Here is a 24,244-nt window from a genome sequence, read left to right as displayed (position 1 = left end):
GGATGTCGAAGGGCCTAACACAACTCATTGTCCCAAATTTCAGCAAAATCGGATATTAAATGTGGCTTTTATGGGCCTAAGACCCTAAATCGGCGGATCGGTATATATGGGGGCTATATGAAGATATAGTCCGATATAGACCATCTTCGAACTTAACCTGCTTATGGACAAAGAAAAGAATCTGTGCAAAATTTCAGCTCAATATCTCTATTTTTAAAGACTGTAGCGTGATTTCAACAGACTTATATTTATTAGACCACTCAATGTCCGTGCCGAATTTGGGTGCATAAATTATCCAATTTCCACCTGATTGTGACGAAATTGGGTTTACATATATACCCGAGGTGGTGGGTATCCAAAGTTCGGCCCGGCCGCAATTAATGCCTTTTTAATTGTTTTATATTGCTTTTTGACAGTTGTTCGGTCGAAAAGTGGAACTCAGTACTAGGCTTTAAGTTGACGATTTTCTAAAGGGTGATTTTTTTGAGGTTAGGATTTTCATGCATTAGTATTTGACAGATCACGTGGGATTTCAGACATGGTGTCAAAGAGAAAGATGCTCAGTATGCTTTGACATTTCATCATGAATAGACTTACTAACGAGCAACGCTTGCAAATCATTGAATTTTATTACCAAAATCAGTGTTCGGTTCGAAATGTGTTCATTCACCATTCAGCGATGAGGCTCATTTCTGGTTGAATGGCTACGTAAATAAGCAAAATTGCCGCATTTGGAGTGAAGAGCAACCAGAAGCCGTTCAAGAACTGTCCATGCATCCCGAAAAATGCACTGTTTGGTGTGGTTTGTACGCTGGTGGAATCATTGGACCGTATTTTTTCAAAGATGCTGTTGGACGCAACGTTACGGTGAATGAACACATTTCGAACCGAACACTGATTTTGGTAATAAAATTCAATGATTTGCAAGCGTTGCTCGTTAGTAAGTCTATTCATGATGAAATGTCAAAGCATACTGAGCATCTTTCTCTTTGACACCATGTCTGAAATCCCACGTGATCTGTCAAATACTAATGCATGAAAATCCTAACCTCAAAAAAATCACCCTTTACTTGTTAACCAAAACAGCTGATTTTTATCGCCGAAAGTGGCTACAAAATCGTTTTTTTTTACTAAACGATAGTCCATGAATTGCTCTACTGGTTTCTATAAATGCGGCAATTATTCACTCTGCTTTGATGTATGTATTTAAATTTGAAAGACCCATAAAAATTGCATAATATTACAATAGTTTTAACAAAGCAATAATTTCTATTTACAAATTTCATTAAAAATCCAAGGTGCCGTTAGAGAAGAAGGTAATACTTGGAATACAAATGAATTTCAGATAAAATATATATTTTAACAAATTCGTGATATATAAAATGAAACTGACATCTCGTAATTTGTTTTGCATTTTTTCACCGCACACAGATGACGACAACATTATGTCAAATAATTCAGTACAACCAGCATGGCGCTCGAACTACAAGTCCGATTCTACCGAAGCAATGTCAATTACCACTATGGATCTTATTAGCTGGTCTTTCCAGGTTGCTTGCGGCATGGAGTATCTTTCCTCAAAGAAAGTTCTACATGGCGATTTGGCTGCGCGTAATATTTTACTGTGTGAGGATAACATTGTAAAAATTTGCGATTTTGGTTTGGCTCGCTCCATGTACAAGAGTGATAACTACAAGAAACAAGGCGATGCGCCTTTACCAATCAAATGGTTGGCCTTGGAATCCTTAAGTGATCACATTTTCAGCACCTATACCGATGTTTGGTCGTTTGGCATTGTAATGTGGGAACTGTTCTCATTGGCTAAGGTCCCCTATCCCGAAATTGATGCCAATCAGAGTTTATACTTGAAGCTGAAGGATGGCTATCGCATGGAGAAGCCACCATATGCAAATGATGATTTATATGATATCATGTTGGAATGTTGGAGCACAAATCCGGAAAGAAGACCCTTATTTAATGTATTGAAGGAGAGATTTGCCCTGATGTTGGGTGAAGAGATAGCAAGTGTAAGTAATGATAAAAAGTAAACTAAAAAAAGTTTGTTCTTACTTTGGAGCCAAAGATAATGAACATAATTTAAGGATATCCAATTTTCCATCTTTTTAAGAAAATATTTCCTTTGGTCAAAGATTTTTTCTTTGATGTTAAAGAAATTTTATACTAGTTATATAAAAGTTTAAATATTTTCTTAAATTTTTGTCTTATTTTGAAAGACAAAAATCTTTTAATGAAGGTCAAAATATCATTGAACAACTCTGTACCATAGTTAAAGACGCAGAAACCCCTTACAAACAGCAGCAAACTTTTTCTTATGGATTTTTTTCATTGCAGCATTATGTGGACCTAAATGAGCCATATCTTCGCGTAAACACAGAGTACATGAAGCGTAATCAGACAGATTATTTAGCCTTAATGGGTTCGCCAGATGAAATGGCGCCGCCACCACCAAAATATGTCAATGGACATATCTTACCGGAAATACGTAAGTCCTGTTCAATTGATCCCTTACTAACTTTACACAAACTAAAAGTTTTATTTCCACATACAGTGCCACACATAAGTATTGGCACAACCATCAATTTTTAACTTGACCGCTATTTTTCAGTCCCGTCTTCCAGTCTTCTAAAAAAAAAAACATTTTTTCGAAAGAACCCAAGATGTTACTTTACTAAAGCAGAAATTTTTATTCCAATTTTTTTTAACTTTTTATATTTTATTTAACCAAAAAATAACGTGATTTCATCGCACAAAGGTATTGGCAAGCTAATATTTATATCTTAAACTAGCTGACCCGGGCCCGCTCCGCTGGGCCTTCTTTTACTTTATATGGAACAAAAGTTTCATTGGAATATTTATTTTGGACAATTAAAGATCTTTTAGTGAAATACCATGCTAACTTGACCAACAGTTTAACAATATTAGTGCATTTATCTGAATCTCACATGATCTTAATTGGTCTACGAATTTAAGTTTGGATGTAAGGTGTACTCCATTTTTAAAATACTTCATTTCATCCCGGTATTCTCATGATGTCTGATTTAGTGGTGTTTTCGGGGGAGAGGTGGTCCCCTAGATACTTGGCCCTGAAAAAAATCAACATCGTGCTCTTCTCTCAAATACCATTTAGGTAAACCCCATATTGCCATTGGCTTAAGAGAAGTTTACAGGATGAGACGTCCCAAATCCCAAAATAGGTTACCAAATTCGTTTTCTAATCTCAAATACCTTTCATTTGAGCCACATATTGGCATGTTCGAAAATTTTTTTCCCTTTGGGGGTGTTTTGGGAAAGGGGTGATGCCCTAAATACATGGTCCTACATTTGGATATCAAACTCGTATTCTACTCCCAAATACCTTTATTTGAGCCCCATATTGTGATGGTCACTAAAAAATTGCTGTTTGTGGGGTATTTTGGGAAAGGGGTAGACCCCCAGAAAATTGGTCCCGAAAATGGGTGTCAATTCTTGCTCTACCCCCAATGCCTTTCATTTAAGCTCCACATTGATATGGTCGGTAAATATGCCCGATTTAGAGGTGTTTTGGGGATTGGGGTGGTTCCCCTAGCACTTGGTCCAACAATTGGATATCAGATACGTTTTCTTATCCTAAATACCTTTCATTTGAGTCTCATATTGTCGTGATTGGTCTATATATATGTTTGGTAGGTTTTAGGGTGGGGCAGCACCCCTAGGTATCCATCCGAAATTTGGATACCAAATTTTTATTTTTAGGGTACTATATGAGAGCACACAAAATTTCGCTTAAATCGCACCACCCATCTCCGAGATCTGCCGTTTCTGAAAATTAGGTTAAGGGGGAGGGTCCGCCCCTCCTTCAGATATCAAAAAATGTAGTACCCTATTTTCACCACGGGGTCATTATGCACCATCTGTGAAAATTTCAAGAAAATCGGTTAAGCCGTTTCTGAGTCATAAGGAACACACAAACAAACACAATTTGATTTTTATATACAATATAAGAATAAGATATCCAACAAATTTAGTCTAATTAATACTTTGTTGGCTAACCCTTATGTCCCCTTTCATATGCCGTTTTGGGCTTTCTCCATGCAGTGGAACGGCCATCAAAACGGAAAATGTTGTACTTACTCTCATCCGAGAATAGCACTTGGTCCCAAAAGCTGTTCTCTTGTTATGCTAGGCACTTCTTCTGGTTCTTTAAAGAAATAAGGGCATTTCGTCTAGCAACTCGGTCACTGTAATCGGCCTCATGAAGCACTCTTCTGACCGTCATAGGACGCATTTTCTTTCCAGTCTCCTCTTAAAATACAGCTGTTAATTGTGTTGATGATTTTTTGGGGTCCTTTTGAATTTCTCGACAAATTTTTTTACGCTCCCGGTCACTTAAAACTGGAGAACGCCCAGAGCGTTTTGCGTTTTGTAAATTTGATTCTCCTTCAAATCTGTTGACGATGCTTCGAATTGTGAAACGGATTTTTTTTACGCTCCCGGTCACTTAAAACTGGAGAACGCCCAGAGCGTTTTGCGTTTTGTAAATTTGATTCTCCTTCAAATCTGTTGACGATGCTTCGAATTGTGAAACGGATTCTGTCCATCATTTGACCGATCTCTGCAAACGATTTTCCTTGGCTGTGGAATTGCATTATAATTTTTCGCTCAGACACAATCGTTTCTTTTTGCTTTGTGGCCATTTTTTCTATTTTCTGTATTTAATTTTATTCTTTTAACAAAACACTTAAATTAACAGTAAAACAACACGGTAGATAATTTTAGAAACCAATTGCAAGGAACAAAACAACACGGTAGACAATTTTAGGAACCAATATTTTTGCCAAAGTGTTGCCAACTGGCAAAAATTAGGAAAAAATATAGTAGAACATGAAGTGTCCCAATACTTTTGTGCGATGAAATCGCGTTATCTTTTTGCTAAATAAAAAAATTTGGAATAAAATTTTCTGCATTAGTTAGGTAACAACATACGTTGTTTCGGAAAAATATTATATTTTAGTAGACGGGGCTGAAAAATAGCGGTCAAGGTAAAAATTGATGATTGTGCCAATACTTATGTGTGGCACTGTATGTAGTTTAACAAGGTTTTTCTGTGGATAATGTGAATAACAACTCTCTTTGTCTTTTTCTCTTGTTTCAATTTCTCTTATGATATATAAACAAACACCTATATCCGCACACACACACACACATACCAAAATAATCTACCATACACCAACATATAAACAAATGCACACGCCCACTCTGCTCTGCACTCTACATCCCACACGATCTCAATTGTATGTATGTATATACGCTTGCGCATTACCTCTCTTTTGTGTTATGTACAAAATAAAAGGCATTGATTTATCTTCGGATGATTATTTACAAATGAGTCCCAATGGAGGCTCGGTCATTTTCTCACCAACACGTCCCAAAGACTCACCACCCACGGTCACCGATGATGGTGCCGATCAACCACCCAATATCTCAACTACTTCCTTTCAATTCCCAGATACAGCAGCCGAACAACATTCCCCCACGATAATTAATAATCTGGATAGTCCCGATGACAAGCCGCCGCGCCATAAGAAGAATGGGGTCGAACCCCTGCCCGAGGAGATTCCCATGCTGCAAGGTGTAAATCGCCAGGATAAGAGTCCAGAGCCTCCGCGAAGATTTATTGATGTACTGCAACAACAGATGACGAATATGCCCACACCATCACCCCGCCATCATATAAACGAGACTAGGCTAACGGGAGAGGGATCAGAGAATTATGTGAACATTAAATCGCCCAAGAAGACCCTTAACAGCAATGGCTCGAAAGCTGCTGATGCTTTCTCCAATCCCAGCTATCAGATACTCAAGCAGGGTGCAGAAAAAGATGAAACCAAGTAATTGCTATATGGAGTATGAAAAAGTGAGAGATTAAGTGAATGATAAGACGTAAACGACTTGTGCTCATAGAAATCAACTATTTCCTAATTGAAACTTTTGATTTTATGCTATATAGGTTCTTATAAGTAGTAATCAAATTGTAGTTTCAAATTTGAACAGAAGATGACTTTTAATTGAAACTAAAAGTTTTGAAAGAAAGTAATTGTTTATAGAGCCAAAAGTCGCCATTGAAGTTCTTTTATCATTCGCCGGCGAGAGAGGGACAAAGCGAGTGTGAGAGTTTTCGTTCTATTTCATGTTATTTATTTTGCTGTTCCATTCTTTTAGTCCTACTCTCTAACGCTCTCTCTCTCTCTCTCTATCTGCCTTCCCCTCTTCCTCTCTATTGGTCAACTTGTAATATAATACTTGTCGTTTTGGGCGCATCACCTAGTGATGCGTTCTTATTTTAAGCTGTCTTCATTGTGAATCCCATTCATACATCTTCTCCGTATTGTGCAAGTCCTATTTTTAATGTGACTAAAATAATTTGTAGCTTTTTAAACTTGACTTCCAAAAAGCTTTTATTGCATTTAAGTTCTCCAAAAATAATAAAATCGTTATTTATTAGAAAGTTTTTAAAGAGAAATAAAAAATGTTAATAATACACATCATTACTCTTCATACGGGATACGTTAATATAAGGTTAAGTCAATTACAAAACATAAAGTGGATAGGCCCCATGAACATCATTAAGATTGTCAAAATCTGCCTATTGTGAATGTTAAAAAATGTCAGTAAAATTTTGTATTTCTTATAAAATTCAGCATATTGCACATCCACGCATTATTTTTATACCCACCACCGACGGATGGGGGTATATTCATTTTGTCATTCCGTTTGCAACACATCGAAATATCCATTTCCGACCCTATAAAGTATATATAATCTTGATCAGCGTAAAAATCTAAGACGATCTAGACATGTCCGTCCGTCTGTCTGTTGAAATCACGCTACAGTCTTCAAAAATAGAGATATTGAGCTGAAATTTTGCACAGGTTTTTTTTTATCCATAAGCAGGAGTTCGAAGATGGGCTATATCGGACTATATCTTGATATAGCCCCTATATAGACCGATCCGCCGATTTAGGGTCTTAGGCCAATAAAGGCCACATTTATTATCCGATTTTGCTGAAATTTGGGACAGTGAGTTGTGTTAGGCCCTTCAACATCCTCCGTCAATTTGGCCCAGATCGGTTCAGATTTGGATATAGCTGCCATATAGACCGATCCTCCAATTTAGGGTCTTAGGCCCACAAAACCCACATTTATTATCCGATTTTGCTGAAATTCGGGACAGTGAGTTGTCTTAGGCCCTTCGACATCTTCAAAATGGCTCAGATCGGTTTAGATTTTGATATAGCTGTCATATAGACCGATCCTCCGATTTAGGGTCTTAGGCCCATAAAAGCCACATTTATTATCCGATTTTGCTGAAATTTTGGGACAGTGAGTTGTGTTAGGCCCTTCGACATCCTCCGTCAATTTGGCCCAGATCGGTCCAGATTTGGATATAGCTGCCACATAGACGGATCCTCCGATTTAGGGTCATAGGCCCATAAAAGCTACATTTATTACCCGATTTTGCTGAAATTTGGGACAGAGAGTTGTCTTAGGCCCTTCGACGTCCTCCGTCAATACGGCTCAGATCGGTTCAGATTTGGATAAAGCTGCCATATAGACCGATCTCTCGGTTTTAGGTTTTGGGGCCATAAAAAGCGCATTTATTGTCCGATGTTGCCGAAATTTGGGACAAAGGGTTAAGTTAAGCCCCTCTACATATTTCTGCTAGTTGGTCTAGATCAATCAAGATTTGCATATAGCTGCCATATAAACCGATCTCTCGATTTAAAGTCTTGGCCCCATAAAAGGCGCATTTTTAATCCAATTGCACTGAAATTTTACACACTGACTTATGTTATGCTTCTCGACATCCGTGTCGTATATAGTTCAGATCGGTTAATTTTTAGATATAACTACTAATAAGACCAATATTTTGTTATATGCAATTGAACAATAACTTTTACTTATTAGTATCTGGTCCAAATCGGAACATAGCTGCTATGGGGCAAAAGGTATGAATTTTGCACCGGATTTTGAGGAAAGGTGGTTCACATATATATCCAAGGTGGTGGGTATCCAAAGTTCGGCCCGGCCGAACTTAACGCCTTTTTACTTGTTTCTTTTCATTTCACATCTTCTCCAAGTACGTCTTGAATTCTTTTAATGTTGTGTATTTTATTAATTCAATTTGAATTTCAAAATGAACAAACGCCCCTTGCAAGCTAAGAAAAATGTTTACAATGACAAGTTTGACAAGCTTAATGACGAAAGTTAAAAAAATTGTATGTCAGCTGATCGCTTGGCTTAACCTTGTTGAGTGAATCCTGCCCTTCACATAGACCAAAGGACTTTGCCAATCACATCCTATCCAATCAACGCTAAAAAAAATTAAAAGTTCAAAAAAACACAAAAATGTTCACACTCTATTCTTTTGCCAATTCATCGATATTTGTAGACGACACAGCTGATAGCGATATTGCGGAATGAAATGAGTGCAAACATTTTAGTGGTTTTAGCAGGCATTGATATCTGTTGTACTGCAAATTACGATTAATCGGTTATTTCTATCTGTTATCACATGACAATTCTATCCCGAGCATCTGGCTTGCTCTGGATAGGGTTAAGGTAAAACACAACACTGTTGTTTCAATCATATCCATGCAATTCACATGTACTGGTAGAGTTCCAAAAAAAAATTCTTGGACTGTTATCGTTAACAGATAATAATAACCTATAAATCGTGATGTGTACTGTATAGTTATGAAATAAAAAATAAGTTTAAGATGTGGGCAAAATATGACATATGGGTGTTGAAATTGCTCTTCTACCATATTTCCAATTTGTTTTGTTGATGTTTCAGGAGTGTATTTATCTATTGGTCTGTGCTCTTAAATACTTACTACAAAATAAATAATGAAGCATATGTGAATGAATGTGAGAATAAACAAAACATTTTAAACTTTCTAGTTGTATTCTTTTGTTATATTTAAAATAGGATATACCTGTAGCTTTAAATATTTTATAATGTAAAATATATATATTTTATACCATTAAGTATTTTGTTGAAATTTTGCCTAAGGACTTACATCTTCAGAATGGTGTAAACACCTAAAATATACTTACACATACACATAGCCATAAAAAATTTTTAAGAAAATATTGCTTAAAGTGCATCGTATTCGATAAATATATATAAAAAAAAAACAAAATATACAATAATACAAAAAAAACAGCTGAAATAATTGTGTAATTGCATTGTGCTGTAAGATTTATTAAAAATATATTTTTCTAAAAAATATTCATAAAAAATGTTTACTAAAAAAATAACTTAAGTGTTTTATTTACATAGATACATTTCTTGGGGGTTCCGCATGATACAATTAAGAGGTAGCGTCATTAGCAAAACAACAAAAATGTACCCCCAACGAAACTACCTTGAGTGGTAAATGCCGTAATTTGAAATGTCAAAGTGGTTTTAGAAATAAACTATGTTTTACAACCTATCTTCTTCAAATGTGTTTTATATTTGTATTTGTATTTTCATCATTATAACACTGTTTTGTTGCTTATTTACACACACACATATCGAATCAAAAAGAAATTCTTTTTAAGATTGTAGAAAAAACACAGCTGTGTTGTCAAGCCTTTGACATTTAGATTTACTGTAAAATCAAAACATATATAAAAAAAATTGTACTCAGCTGTTCGCATGACCTCACTTTATGCATCCTGGGGGTTCCGTTTCAGCCATTGGAGAGGATTTGCTTTTAATTCATTCCCAGGTTCTGATTAAGGATGAGAATGAGTACCTCTACACTGGTAAAAAAATGACGGTACTTTGCCAATACTATTATTTTGTATCATTGGCAAAGATTTTTAATGCCATTTGGTATCAATTCAATATCAGACAAAGGAGACTATTAAGAATTGACGGCATCACATTTATATTCTTGCCATCGCGCCAGAAGTGTTGTTGAGCTTTGTACTTAAAATATTGTCAGCATTATAAAATACTAGTTGGACAGGGCCCGCACGGTCAAGAAAAAGTCCTGTTTGTTGGTGCTGGTACGGCCTTTCAGATATTTCGCCCCAATGTGGATATCATATTGGTGTTCTACTCCCAAATTTCTTTCATATAAGCCTTATATAGCTATGATCGGTAAATATGTCCGGTATCGAGGTGTTTTTGGGTGTGAGTTGGACCCCCATGTATCAGATTTGTGCTCTAGTCCCAAAAATCTTGCATTTGAGCCTAGTATTGTCATTATTGGTTCAAATTTCCTTTTGACGGCAGTTGGAGGTGGGCGGCCGCCCAAGTCATCTAACCTTAAATAAGGATCCCAAATTTCTGTTTTTGTTTATTATAAAAAAACTATTCTACCCATCTTCGAAATTTGGCGTTTTTGAAAATACGGTAAGGGTCCGCCCATTAAAGTTTGGATGTTAGCTCTACTTCATTCTCTTGGTTTTGGTGGTGGATTGGAGTAGCCAAACCCTTTGCCTCGAAAGTTGATATAAGATTCATACTCTACTCCTAAAAACCACAATTGAGCTACATATCGCTAAATTCGGTATATAACTGTGGTTTAAGGGGAGGTTATGAGGTGTGGCGTCCTGAAACACTTGGCCATAAAACAGATATTAGATTTGAGCCCCAATTGCCCCCAAACACTTGGCCTCAAAATTGGATATCAAATTCGTTTTCTGCTATCAAATACCTATGATTTGTGCCCCTTATTGCTGTAGTAGGCAAACATGGCCGGTTTGAAGGAAGTTTAGGGCGCGGACACTGAAATAATATAAGCATCGTGCTAGAACACGGTTTTGTTTAAGCCCCATAATGTCAAGCATTTCAGGACCAAAAACGTGGTCCTGAAAGTGAGTATGAATTTCGTGCTCTACTCCCAAATGCCTTTCACTTGAGTCTCATAGTGTCATGATCGGTAAATACGCAAGTCTAATATAGCGGTTTTTACGGAGGTGAGGTGGTCCCCCCAGACTACTCTAGTATACCATACCATTTATTATAGCCCCACATTGCCATTGGTTTTAGGGGAGTTTATGGGATGAGGCGTCCCCCCAACACTTGGCCCCAAAGTAGGTTATCAAATTCGTTTTGTAATCTAAAATACCATTTGAGCCACATATCGCCATGGTCGGTAAATATGTGCGCTTTGTGGGGTATTTTGGGGAAGGGGTGGCGAATACGTTTATTTATTCATTCATTTATTTGTTTTGGGGAAGGGGTAGACCTCCAGAAAATTGGTCCCAAAAGTGACATAAATGTCATGTTCTACTTCTCAATACATTTCATTTGAGGGCCACACTGACCTGGTCGGTTTTAGGTGTTTTGGGGAGTGGGGTGGTTCCCCAAACACTTAGCCCTGAAAATAAATTAGCATCGTGCTCTACTCTCAAATATCATTTATATGAACCCCATATTACCATTGGCAATATGGAAATTAAACTAGTTTCATAATCTCAAATACCTTTCATTTAATCCCCTGATATGACTTATTTGTGGTAAGGGCCCTAAAAACTATGAATATCGAGCTCCTTTGGGGAGAGGGGGCCCCCCAAACACCTGGTTCCATTTGGATATCAGATTCGTATTCTAAACTGAAAATCCTCTTACTTGAGCCCCATATTGCCATGGTCAGTAAATAAGTCCAATTTGGGGGGTGTTTTGGGGAAGGGGAGCACCCCCGAAAACTTGGTCCCACATTTGAATATGTCAGATTCATATTCTACATGCAAATACCTTTCATTTGAGTCCCATTCTGCCATGGTCGATAAATATGTCCGATTTAGGGGTGTTTTGGGGGTTGGGATGGTCCCCCAAACACTTGGTCCGATAAATTGGATATCAGATAAGTTTTCTAATCTTAAATACCTTTCATTTGAGTCCCATATTATCGTGATTGGGGGCCGCCGCACCCCACCTAGGGGCGTCCTAGGTATCCCATCCGAAATTTAGATACCAAATTTTTGTTTTTATGTTACTATAAGACGACTCCCAAAACTTCGCTTAAATCGCACCACCCATCTCCGAGGTCTATCGTTTTTGAAAATTCGGGTAAGGGACAGGGTCCACCCCCCCTTCAAATTTCAAAAAATGTAGTTCCTTAATATCACCACGGAATCATTATGCACCATCTGTGAAAATTTCAAGAACATCGGTTCAGCCGTTTTAATTTCTTTCTCGCATATTCTCTGCTGATGTACGCACACGTATACACACACGCAGAGACAAATTTCATAGTGTGTTTTGTCAAAACGTCGATCAGTTTGATGACAAGATGGCGGATTGCACCGTATGATTTGTGGTTGTTGTAGAAATGAGACCACATTTAATTGATTCGCCATGAATATAAATATGGTACAGCAAATTTCTAAATATAAAGGCACCTTTGAGTTCCTTCTAACTACAAGACACTCATCGCGAACTGTTAACATGAAAAACATTTGTTGTTGTTGGTTGTAATAAACAGCTGTTTGTATTCAAACGCGAAACGTCAGAACGTGATACGACATTTGGCAGACATAAAATCCCCAAGTTGTTTTCGAAGTTTATAAATTTTAAAGATTTTGTTCTTTGGATTCTACAAGAATTGTTTCATTCATATCGGAGAGACTGGAACTAAACAAACTAAAATCAAAAATAGACAGAATAAGAAACAAGTATTATGTCTTATGCCACCAAGCAAGTAAGTTTCCAGCTGATATCCTGCATTGTTTGTGACGCAATAACAGCAAATTCCATCAAAATCCGGCATTTTCATAGGATCTACAAAGATGTACTAATCTAATGTTTGTTTTCTTTCTTTGTCGTCACATTAGGGTCCCCAGCTGCTAAATGGCTTTAAACGTTTAGGCCGTTTCGACAAAGGACTGGGCGCCCAGCTTCCTGAAGCCTACAAGAAATTCTGGCGAGAATGGAAAATGACAAAACCAGCGGCTGTTCACTACATTCCCAAAAATGGCGAATGGGAACGTGATGAAGTTACTAATGAAATTAAACCCATACAAAATATTCCATTGCCTTTGATCGACCCTCCAGAGACCCACCAAGGTATTTGGGGTGGTGAAGCTGTCATCAAGGGATTTCAAAAGCGTCAACGTCTCTCACGCCGGGTTCCTCATTTTTGGGTACCGGTTCTAAAACGCTCTGTTGTACACAGTCAGGTGCTCAATGAATACATGTCAGTGGTGGTAACTGACCGAACAATACAAAAAATTCATGAATGCCATGGATTTGATCATTATCTGCTGAAGGTATGTACGATGTGAAGATTTGTCCAAATTTCACCCATTTTTGAATTTGGTGTTGCTGTTTAACAAGATAAGCAAAGATCGTAGGTACCAAGATTTAAATTAGGCATAGATAAAATTAGACATAAAATGTAAGTGACATAGGGGGCCACGCAATTGAAAATGTGTCGAAAATTTGGGTTGCCAAATTAGAATGGAAAAATTTAAAGACATCCTGTTTTTAATAAAATAGAACGAAACTTCTTTCTGATCAACTACTCATTTCTCTGGTAAGACACTGGGAGCTTTCTAAGAATGTGGGGTTCGCGTACAAGTATGTGGCTACAATGACAACTTCATCATTAGACGGAATGGCATTTCAATAAAGCCGAACGTAATGATCAATGCAATCCCGGAACGGGATAAAGGGATCCCCATTCCCGAAACGGGATAACTATGAGCATCACACAGGCTGGAACTTTAAACTTCAATCTGTGTTGTGTTCTTCGTTATCACGAGGCGCTTAGCTGGATAGTGGAATGATCCATACGGAGTAGCTGGATCTGCAGTCGCGAACCAGCGGTATCGAGTGGAAAGTCTCAGTTATTGTTTTTTTTTTTTTTTTTGTTACCACATTTTCATGTGGAGGTGGCGATCCTCCTTAAGCTCCTATAGGTCAGCAAGCTCGTTCCGGTCCAGAGGACCGATCGCCGGGGAAACAGGGTGGCCATTGGTTATTGAAAGGCGTCAATAACTCTCCTTGTCAGTGAGAGGCCGGTGGCACCGGCTCTTGCTTAAATATTGAGTACCCATGATGCTCGATACGATAAGGCTAGTTATTGGCGCATTTAAATAACCAATGGCCGTCATGTTCCCAGGGCGTTCGGTCGTATAGACCGGAACGAGCTTGCTTGCTTATAAGAGCTTGACGAGGATATAACAACATCAATGCAATCCCCACTGCAGTCGGGTTTACGTTCCAAGAACGATTCAGGACATTCCTGTCCCCCTTACGGAACTCTACGGCCATAACAACCATATTTAATTTTTTAGTCTCATAAATCGTACTTATTTACTCTAAAGCCTTATTTAATATGGTTTTTTATAATTTTCAGAATCCAGCTTGTGATTTAAGATCAGCCTTGGCTTTGTCTCTCAAACGCAAAATACTTCAAGAACTTTTAAACGGCTGTCCCTCTTTGGCATCTCAACCCACTGAACGTCAGCGAGTCCTTAAAGAATATAAATGCTATTTAGAATCGGTAAGCTAAGCTAAAATTTACTATATAGCCAAATCGATAACCATGTTATATGTTACCATATTGCAGTATACCCCCGAGGAGATTGATTGGTATGGCTACACATATGAAGAAGCCATTAAAAAAATGGATGCCCAATTGCGCGAGGAAAACAAAGCGCTACCACATAAAATTCAATTTCGCCTCAAGTTAATTGAGCAATTGAAGCAGGCCGGTATAAGTGAAGCAGCAGGAGCTATGGAAGCTTCTGATAAACCTTCAACAAAGGATTCTTCAGGCGGTGATGCAGATATAGAGGCTTTAACGAAATTGTAAGTGTTATTATCGAAATAATGTATACTTTAGAAATAAACTCTGTTTTTTATATTTTCAGGGAATCCCCTTCTTCAAGTTCAACTCCCTCAAACTGGCTGTCAAAAATCAATCCTTTTGGAAAGAAACAAGAAACCTAAAATAATTGTTTCTCTTAATGATTTTACTGCCGTATTCCGATTTGTTATGAGGTATTAAAATATGAAGATTATTTTAAAATTTATTAAGAAATTCTGACAGCAACTAAAACTGAATATATTTTATTGTTGTCAGAAATTCGTTGTTAAATTTTATAAATACTTTTCAGATTTTGAAAAGCCCAATAGTCGTTACTTTGATGTCTATTTGATGATTCACTTGTAAATGAAGATCAAAAATTCTTTGATTTGAATTGTTTACATTAAAAATTTTGGTTTCCTAAGTAAATTTTTTTCTCTTTTCTGTATCGTAAAAACTTAACAAAAAAAAAACGATACGAATATACAACAGTGGAATAAATATATCAATAAGTATGGTTTATGATTTGGTTATAAAAGCTCTTATTGAATGTGGTCTATTAAGGCTGTAGAAGAAACAATATTGGCCCGATCTTTACCACATTTTGCATGACTTGTTTTGTTTGAAGCCTTAAAACGTTTGCAAAATTTCATGAATTTTGCTCCCATATATATTTTTCATCCTATATGGCCTTTAAAGCTGTAGTCGCCCCAATTTTGGTGCGATATTTTCAAAATTTAGCATGAGCTGTTCTATTCGACGTCCCAATATGTGTGTTAGGTTAGGATAGGTTGAAAAGAGGCTGCAGATATTAATCCGCCCCATGCCACTATGGACATACACCTAAGCCAGTCAATCACATGGCAGCCGGTTGTACGTACCGGATTGACCCGATGAATTCCTTCATCGGCAAGGGCTGCCGCCTCAGTGTACCACACACTGATACTACAACAACAACAACCTAAGCCAGTAATCGGCTTGTTGTGCGCTCTATAAACTATAAAGTAACCTCTAAAAAGAAATTTGTATGCTAGGAATTCCGTGCTACTTACAAAATCCTTAATTGTTTTCCATACCACTCCCCTAAGTTGGTTCATGTCAGATATTGTGTCTCCACCTAAGTGCCGGTATCTGTTGGACGCGAAAGCCGGGCAATGACAAAGGAAATGCTCCAACGTCTCATCATCTTCCCCGCATGCCCTACACATGCCATCACTTGCCGCACCGATTTTACAAAAGTAAGCTCGTAGTCCTATGTGTCTTGTTATGATACCAATAGCTATACTGACTTCCTTCTTGCTTCCTTCCAGTAATAGCTTCGTCTTCTCACGATCTGGATCCTCCCATAGGATTTTCATCGTCCTACCGACCGTTTCGCTGTTCCACAATGTTCATGGGCACTATCTTAACTGGGACTGCGTCGACCCAAAAGGCTTCGGGTTAACCAAGTTTATTGACCTTCACCGCCAAATCGTCTGTCCTTTCATTTCCCCTTACTCCGTTATGGCCCGGCACCCAAATGATGCGGATTTTTCCACCCTCAGAGAAGGCGTTAATCTCCTGCTTACACTGCAAGACTGTTCGTGACCTTACCGTTCTGGTTGTTATTGCCCATATGGAAATTTTACTGTCGGTAAAGATGTTCACACTCGACATCCTCGCGTTAGCATCATACCATTTCACGCATTCCGTAATCACCCGGATTTCCGCCTGCAGGACCGTATTATGGTCAGGCTTTTTAGTTTCTATTCATATTTTTTAAGGCTTTCGTCTCTCTTCTCTTTATTTTCTATCTAGGACCAAAGGTCTCCGAGTAAAGCTGTTGCCAACTACTATGCCCAGTCTTTTATGGGCTGATTAGGGATTGCAACCCAACTTCAGTTGAGTTTCCATCAGGCAAATAAGTTATAGAAATTTTCATTTCTCTTTTGAATTGCATATGTTTTAACAATTTACGTAGTAGCTAAACCTTAAAAACACTAATATTGAATGGAACTGAAAAAAATTTTAAATTTTGTACAAATTTTTGATTAATTGTTTGATCTTCTGGCACCCAACCAAACCTTAAACATATACATTCTTGGCAATACCATGACAGCCGGTTGTACGTACCGGATTGACCCGATTGAGTTCTGTAGTCTTAGTGTATAACACACTGCTACAACAACAGATTCTTGGCAATTTTCTCAATCCAGACTCTTGGATATCTGAGTGTGTTCTTGGAGTTCACTCATGGTCTGAAGTGCCTAGTGGCCAAAGGACATGATAACTGCAGGCGTTGTTTAATGTTTTTCTGGATTGGATCCATCATAATCGCTTTTGATTCATAGTTTACGAATTCTTCAACTTGCGTCAAAGATCATTGCAATTAAATTTTGAAAACGATGCACTTTCCGACGCATGTTCACAGCAAGTTGATAGATTATACGGTAGATTACTGCTGCAATGTATATTACATATTGGAAATAGAAGCATTCACATAAGGTGGACATATTTGGATTAACTGGATTATTGTCCCGAAGAAATGCAAGGCCAGTGCAATTAATAAATGTCGTTAAAATAAATTGCATGCACATTTTTATTATTCGATTGCAATGAAAAAAAAAATCTTATTAATTTCGTTTAAAATAATAATATGTACATCAGAGTTCATGTACACACTGATATACAAGATGTATATAGTTAAAATAATAATACAAGACAACTACAGAAATAATTTTACTTAAATTAGAAAAAAAATATATATTTATAAAATATTGCAGTAATAAATGTGTTGTATGTATGTGTACATGTGAGAGTGTATTTGTGTGTGTGTGTGTGTGTTTCTATGCAAACAAGGGAATGCTCTGTATTTAGTAACTTACTATGATAGCTATGCATAAATCAATGTGTAGAAGAATACTTAATGATACCATCAACTAAACATTACCAAACAAGGAGTTTCTGTAACATTTGTGCTTTATGGAGAATGCGGCGGCAAAGCGAGTTTTAACAAATCACATACAAACATAAAACCAACAAAAAACTAATAACATATACCGAGAAACGGATGCTCTCGTAAATGCTGTGTCCTTTAGTCCTCTAGTAGCGCAGTCATAGTTGTGGTTACCATCTAGGCAATTGGATTCTTTTTCATTAATGCTATGTCGGCGGCCATCATATCATTCACCAATTCCATGAAAGTGACTTTAGGTGCCCATTTCAACTCGCGTTTGGCCTTTGAGGCATCACCCAATAGAAGGTCTACTTCGGTGGGTCGAAAATACTTTGGATTTATGCGTAAACGCACAATGCCGCTATCCTGTTCGATGCCAACCTCGTTAACACCTTCGCCTTGCCAAACGATTTGTCGTCCTATGTAGCGAAAAGCTGCTTCCACAAATTCACGCACGCTGTGCGTCTCACCTGTGGCTATTACATAATCGGAGGGCGTATCTCGTTGAAGCATCATCCACATGGCCTCCACGTAATCGGCGGCATGACCCCAATCACGTTTCGAATCCAAATTACCCAATTCAAAATACTCCAATTGGTTGAGGTAGATTTTTGCCACAGAACGTGTGATTTTGCGTGTTACGAAATTTTCTCCGCGTCGGGGAGATTCATGATTGAAGAGAATACCATTGCAAGCAAACATGTTGTACGCTTCGCGATAGTTCACCACAATCCAGTAGCCATACATTTTGGCACAAGCTGAAAAGATAATGAAACCAATAACGATTAAAAAACCATAGAAGCAAAATATTATTGGAGAAATGTTTGGTATTATTAGCAAAAAAAATGCAATGGAATCCCTTCCCATTACTCGTTAATGTCCGCGGTTCAAGCGATCTAAGTTATATTAGGTTGAAATTTACGCATCTAGCAAGTTTAACCACTTCACTCAGAGACCTTATACGATGTCTCCCTAGAAATTAGAAAAAACGGGATGAAGTTCCACCACAGTACAGTGCCAGACAGTAGTATGAAAAAGGGATGGTAGTAGAAATCAACGCACGAGTTTCCTCCATTTAGCAACTTTAGGCTCCTACATTTTTCCAGAATGACAGGAGGGGTATGTGCCTGCAGAGAATCTAAACATGGAAAGAGGTGTTCAACCATAATCCTGTGCTCAACCGTCTCCAACTCCTAGTCATCAACAACATTGCAGATTCCCGCCTCTACCCGTGTACACCACGACGTCATAGATATGGCATTAGAAGAATTCGAGTTCGAGGTCAACAAGGACTTCTCAGTAGCCCGATGTTATGCCATCTCGGCCCCCTTTACCCTGCAACCTACCACATCAGCCTATGAATCGTTTGCACGGAATTCGTTGAAAGCATTAAGCAACCAAGAAAAAAACCAGTAAGGAAGGTCAAAAGTCGGGCGGTGGCGACTGTATAATACCCTACACCTACCCTATAAGTACAATGTGGGAGCTATATCCAATTCTGAACCAATTTTGGTGGACCTCGGCGAGCAAATATGTCCAAACTGTAATAACTACGGTTGACAAATGACAACATTATTGCAAATTACCCAAAATCAGACGAACATATATATGGGAGCTATACCTAATTTTGAACCGATTTCGAGCAAACTTCTCAGTTAATGTGGTAGTCGTCGAGGAAAGCGTTGTGCAAAGTTTTGGTAAGATTGGTCAAACAATGCGCTTGCAGTGGCTCTTGGGGTGAACATCTGGCGATATACATATATGACATCTATATTTAATCTGAGCCGATTTCTATGAAATTCACCAGTAATGTCGAGAGTCATAAGAAAATCCTTCCTGCAAAATTTCGAGAGAATCGAGTGAAAAATGTGCACTTTCTTGCAATATTTCTCAAAATCGGACGAACGGATATGGAAGCTATACCTAAATTTGAATTGAATTCGATTTTGAGCAGACTTCTTAGATACTGTGGAAAGCGAGGAAAGCGTTTTGCAAAATTTTGTCAAAATGGGTCAATAAATGGGCTTGCTCTGCCTTAAGAAGTTAAAATCGGCCGATATATATATATATATATATATATATATATATATATATATATATATATATATATATATATATATATATATATATATATATGATCTAAGTCTGAACCGATTTCCATGAAATTCACCAGTAATGTTGAGAGTCATTAGAAAATCCATCCTGCAAAATTTTGAGAGAATCTGTTAACAAAAGACCATTTTATTGCAATATTATTGCAAATCGTATGAACATATATATGGGAGCTATATCTAAATCAGAACCTATTTCAAGCAAACCTTATAGACATTGTGGAAGTCGTCGAGGAAATCGTCGTACGAATTTTTTAGGAAGATTTGTCACTAAATGCGCTTGCAGTGGCTCTAGGAGTGAAAATCGGGCAATATATACATATTTTAGAGCTCTATCTAAATCTGCACCGATTTCCATGAAATTTACCAGTTAAGACGTTAAACAAGTCTGGTTTAATGTCCAAATCCGAGAGACGAAACATATTTACTGTCAAACAGAAAGGACAGAAAGGGCTTTCAGTATTATAAGGTCTATGCGAGACATAAATTTTACCTAAGCATTTTCATAGTTACAGAGAAGATAGGAATAAAATTGCGTTCACAACCCCCGAAGTGAATCTTCAATCGGTTTGTTACAGAACTAAAAAAATGCTTTCAGAACTGAAATTAATTTTCATCAATTTGGATTTTGATCATGCACCACTGTGCATCATCTTCATTTGTTTATATTCTAAAATTCTACTTATGCGAAACATGCGGTAGCCTTTGTTTACCGAACAAAACAAAACCAAAACCCAAACTGAAAGAAAAAAAAAACATTACGTCGATATAGAACATGAATGCCTATACAAAACAGTTGTGGCTTTAATGTTTGAAGTTGAACGAAATATAAGAAAGCAAAAGATTTGCCGGGCCACAATGAGAACAAAAAGATTGCATGGTAGTCTGCAATTTAAATTTTCGCGAAATCCCATACAAATTATACCTACATAAAGTTAAGAATTTTGTTCGATCGTGATTTCGACAGATCGATAATGGCTTGATCAACTTTGAATCCCAAGGAGATCATGAATATATATACACTGTATATCAATATTTATTAGCGGAAATATCTCAATCCAATGTTGTGGATATATAAAGACAAAAGAAGTAAACTAGAGATCTTAACAACATTTAGGGCAATTCGGTTGTTCATACCGGAGTGATCCGATGGTGTCCTTCATCGGCAAGGGCTACCGCTCAGCAACATTTAAGGAGTTCGTTTATTACCATTTCTTCTCTCCATTTTATTTTATGATTGTATTGAAAAATAGGTTTTCCAAAAGGAATTAATTTTAAATCTCATAAAAAGGCTTATCTTTTGCTTTTTTCATAGCCCTTGCCGATGAATGGACACACCATTGGATCACTCCGGTATGAATAACCCATTTCCCAATAATTAAAAGGTAAGCAATCCATAATAACAATAAATGAAACAAAAAGCGGTGTACGTAAAGAAAACCATAACGTTTCGCTCTACTTACCATATGGCGATCTTGGATAAAATGGTGTCTGCTCATTTTGCGGCGTCTCCACCACTTTGCCATACAGCTCTGATGTTGAAGCCTGATAGAATCTTACTTGTTTTTCCATGCCACACGTTCTTATCGCATCCAAAATACGCAGAGTGCCCACAGCATCTACTTCCGCTGTATATTCACTCAAATCGAACGAAACCTTGACATGAGACTGTGCGGCTAAATTGTAGATTTCCTGAGGCTTAACCGTATTTATTATTTTCACCAAACTACTACTGTCGGTCATATCACCATAGTGCAATTTCATGGAACCACCCTTGTGGGCCTTTGGATCTGCATACAAGTGTTCTATGCGGGATGTATTAAACGTGCTGGCGCGTCTAATAATCCCATGAACTTCATAGCCTTTCTTCAATAGAAATTCAGCTAAATATGAGCCATCCTGTAAAGATTTTGTAGGTGTATGTACTACATTAATTAATAGCTATTACAGATGTATTGTGCTTGTTATTGACATTCGTTACTCTTATCTTAATTTTTCCCATTAAAATTCCTGACTCACATATCTGTGTGTGTTTGCCTGAACTCAATCGATGTCAAAGCTTATTTACAATATATCTACAACCCTTACCAATCGGTATTAGTTATCAATTCATATTATCTTTCATAAGTAGTATAATTTGCGTCTCTACCTGTCCCGTGATGCCGGTAAGCAAAGCAACGCGTTGCTTTGTTTCTGCTTCACCATTTAACCCCTCGCCAGTATCATTGTTTTCATGTGAATTCGTTGTGTTATCCGGCGAAAGGCTGGCTTGGATTTCACTCATTTTTAAATGATTTTCAACTTTACTACAAGGTACTAAAGAAAATTCACACACAGACGTCTGCTTTTTAATATAAACAAAACGACTACTATTTTTGCATACAACAACGTTACAGCTGGTCAAATACCAAAGCCAAACAAAAAGTCGAAACAACGGCGCAAAGCTTCAATATCGAATAAGATGTGTTTCATAAAAAAAGTGGACAGAGTTGCATTTCACTGATTGAGGCGTTACGAAGATCAGAATTTCAAACAGGGTTTTCAATTCGAAAAAGAAACGAAACTATGAATCAAATAAGTAATTAAAAGAGAAAATATATATAATATACTAAACCTAACTTTTGGGCGTTGCTTTTTTGGCATTTGTATGCAGAGTTGCATTTTTTAACGCAGAGCTCAAAAACAAACTGAACGCGCTCATTCTGTTTTGGCCTCTAAAGGGGCAAAACTGACAATCATTACAACTGTAAACCATTATATAGGGTAAGTGCTCCTAAGTTCGGCATGCGCAGGTAGTGGGCAATTTTGTTTTTCAAACTCAAATAACTAAAAATATGTTCAACTTTTTATTAAAAAAATAGTGAACAGACGTTAATAATGTTCTCGGTTCTCCTTGTAAACAAAAATATTTGAGCTAAGATTACAGACTTTCGCCAGACTTTCGTTTTTAGTGAGAGGGTGTCCATCAACAAGTGCGACAATGCCTGTTCTTAAGAAAAACAAAAAACAAGGCCGGGGCGAATCTTGGGAACCAACCACCATGGATTCTGCCAAAAATTAATACAAAATAAATTATGCCCTTCAACATAATTTTATTCTATATACAAAACTTCTGTCAAACCAGCAAAAATTAAAGCTAAAGGGGCTCAAGAAGTCAAATGGGGAGATCGGTTTATATGGGAGGTATATCATGTTGTAGACTGATTTTGGCCGTACTTGGCACAGTTGTTGCAAGTCATAACAAAACACTACATGCAAAATTTCAGCAATAAAATCAGGACAAAAATTGCGACTTGCAAGGGCTCAAGAAGTCAAATCGTGCGATCGGTTTATATGGACGCTTTACCAGGTTATAGACCGATTTGGACCGTACTCGGCACAGTTGTTGGAAGTCATAGAAGACACCAAGTGCAAAATCTCAGTTAAATCGGACAAAAATTGGGTATTCGATGGGCTCTAGAAGTCAAATCGTGAGATCGGTTTAAATGGGAACTATGTCACGTTATAGACCGATTTGGATTTGCCACAGTTATTGAAAGTCTCAACGGAACATTCAAAATTTCAGCCATATCGGACAAAAATTGCGGCTTTCTGGTGCTCAAGAAGTCAAATCTGTAGATCGCTTTATATGGGAGCTACATATATGTATGAGTCTGAACCGATATGGCCCATTTGCAATCCCCAACGATCTACATCGACATTTAGTATGTGTGGAAAATTTCAAACGATTAGCTTTACTCGTTCGACCTCTATCGTTATTTCGACAGACGGACGGACATGGCTAGGTCGAATCAGAATTTTGTCCTAGGTCAATATTTCGAGGTGTTACAAATGGAAGGACTAGATTAGTATACCCCCATCCTATGTTGGTGGGTATAAAAAAAAAAACAAGTAAAAGCGTGCTAAGTTCGGACGGGCGGAAATTTGGAAACCCATCACCATCGATTCTGCTAAAATATGGCAGCTATATCTAGTTATAGACCGAATTGGACTGCGCTAAGTATGCGCAGTTGTTGAGAGTCATAATAGAACACTTCATGCAAAATTTCAGCTAAATCGGATAAAAATCGCATCTTGTAAGGGCTCAGGAAATCAAATCGGGAGAAATCGCATCTTGCAAGGACTCAATAAGTCAAATCGTGAGATCGGTTTATTTGGGAGCTATATCATGTTCTTGACCGATTTGGCATAGTTGTTGAGAATCATAACAGAACACTATGTACAAAATTTCAGCAATATCGGATGAAAATTGCATCTTCCAGGGGCTCAAAAAGTCAAATCGGGAGATCGGTTTATATGGGATCTATATCAGGTTATACACAGATTCAAACCCTGATTGGCACTGTAGTTGGAAGTCAAAATATAACACTATGTGCTTTTTACCG

The 24,244-nt window shown here is 37.6% G+C and overlaps 3 protein-coding genes across 13 annotated transcripts in view; 2 read left to right on the top strand and 1 right to left on the bottom strand.

The window, feature by feature from the left end:
* The window catches only part of LOC106082738 (vascular endothelial growth factor receptor 1), a 291,986-nt gene extending 284,748 nt beyond the window's left edge, over positions 1–7,238 (top strand). For 5 of the 11 annotated variants that reach the window (XM_013245442.2, XM_059366064.1, XM_059366063.1 and 2 more), the window contains 3 exons: positions 1,432–2,027; positions 2,353–2,503; positions 5,351–7,238. In XM_013245442.2, coding sequence (XP_013100896.2) covers positions 1,432–2,027; positions 2,353–2,503; positions 5,351–5,892 — 1,289 coding nt within the window. In that variant the 3' untranslated portion in view covers positions 5,893–7,238. The remainder of the gene's footprint in view (positions 1–1,431; positions 2,028–2,352; positions 2,504–5,350) is intronic. The other 6 variants (XM_013245446.2, XM_013245447.2, XM_013245449.2 and 3 more) reach the window with 3 other exon arrangements.
* A 5,250-nt stretch (positions 7,239–12,488) lies between these two features.
* On the top strand, positions 12,489–15,242 carry LOC106082734 (large ribosomal subunit protein bL28m). The gene is made up of 5 exons (XM_059365171.1): positions 12,489–12,701; positions 12,835–13,269; positions 14,361–14,507; positions 14,574–14,815; positions 14,878–15,242. Exons 1-5 carry the CDS (start codon positions 12,681–12,683, stop codon positions 14,954–14,956), a joined length of 924 nt encoding a protein of 307 aa, XP_059221154.1. The 5' UTR covers positions 12,489–12,680; the 3' UTR covers positions 14,957–15,242.
* Positions 15,243–17,410: 2,168 nt separating this feature from the next.
* LOC106082726 (GDP-mannose 4,6 dehydratase) lies at positions 17,411–22,249 on the bottom strand. Its single transcript, XM_013245428.2, has 3 exons — positions 22,009–22,249; positions 21,323–21,758; positions 17,411–18,506 (listed from the first exon to the last, which is right to left on the bottom strand). Exons 1-3 carry the CDS (start codon positions 22,141–22,143, stop codon positions 17,926–17,928), a joined length of 1,152 nt encoding a protein of 383 aa, XP_013100882.2. The 5' UTR covers positions 22,144–22,249; the 3' UTR covers positions 17,411–17,925.
* Positions 22,250–24,244: the final 1,995 nt, after the last annotated feature.

Source organism: Stomoxys calcitrans, chromosome 3 (assembly GCF_963082655.1).
Source record: "Stomoxys calcitrans chromosome 3, idStoCalc2.1, whole genome shotgun sequence".
NCBI classification, from domain to species: Eukaryota; Metazoa; Arthropoda; class Insecta; order Diptera; family Muscidae; genus Stomoxys; species Stomoxys calcitrans.
Note: the sequence above shows the minus strand (reverse complement) of the source record. Positions and strands in the feature narration are given on the sequence as shown.

What these genes read in the sequence shown, in the direction of transcription:
- LOC106082734 (XM_059365171.1), top strand. Translation starts at nt 12,681, where the DNA reads ATGTCTTATGCCACCAAGCAA. An exon ending in TGTCTTATGCCACCAAGCAA is followed by an intron (nt 12,702 to 12,834) that starts GTAAGTTTCCAG and finishes TCGTCACATTAG; the next exon opens with GGTCCCCAGCTGCTAAATGG. An exon ending in TTGATCATTATCTGCTGAAG is followed by an intron (nt 13,270 to 14,360) that starts GTATGTACGATG and finishes TATAATTTTCAG; the next exon opens with AATCCAGCTTGTGATTTAAG.
- LOC106082726 (XM_013245428.2), bottom strand. Translation starts at nt 22,143, where the DNA reads ATGAGTGAAATCCAAGCCAGCCTTTCGCCGGATAACACAACGAATTCA. An exon ending in TTACCGGCATCACGGGACAG is followed by an intron (nt 21,759 to 22,008) that starts GTAGAGACGCAA and finishes AAATCTTTACAG; the next exon opens with GATGGCTCATATTTAGCTGA. An exon ending in TTATCCAAGATCGCCATATG is followed by an intron (nt 18,507 to 21,322) that starts GTAAGTAGAGCG and finishes TTATCTTTTCAG; the next exon opens with CTTGTGCCAAAATGTATGGC.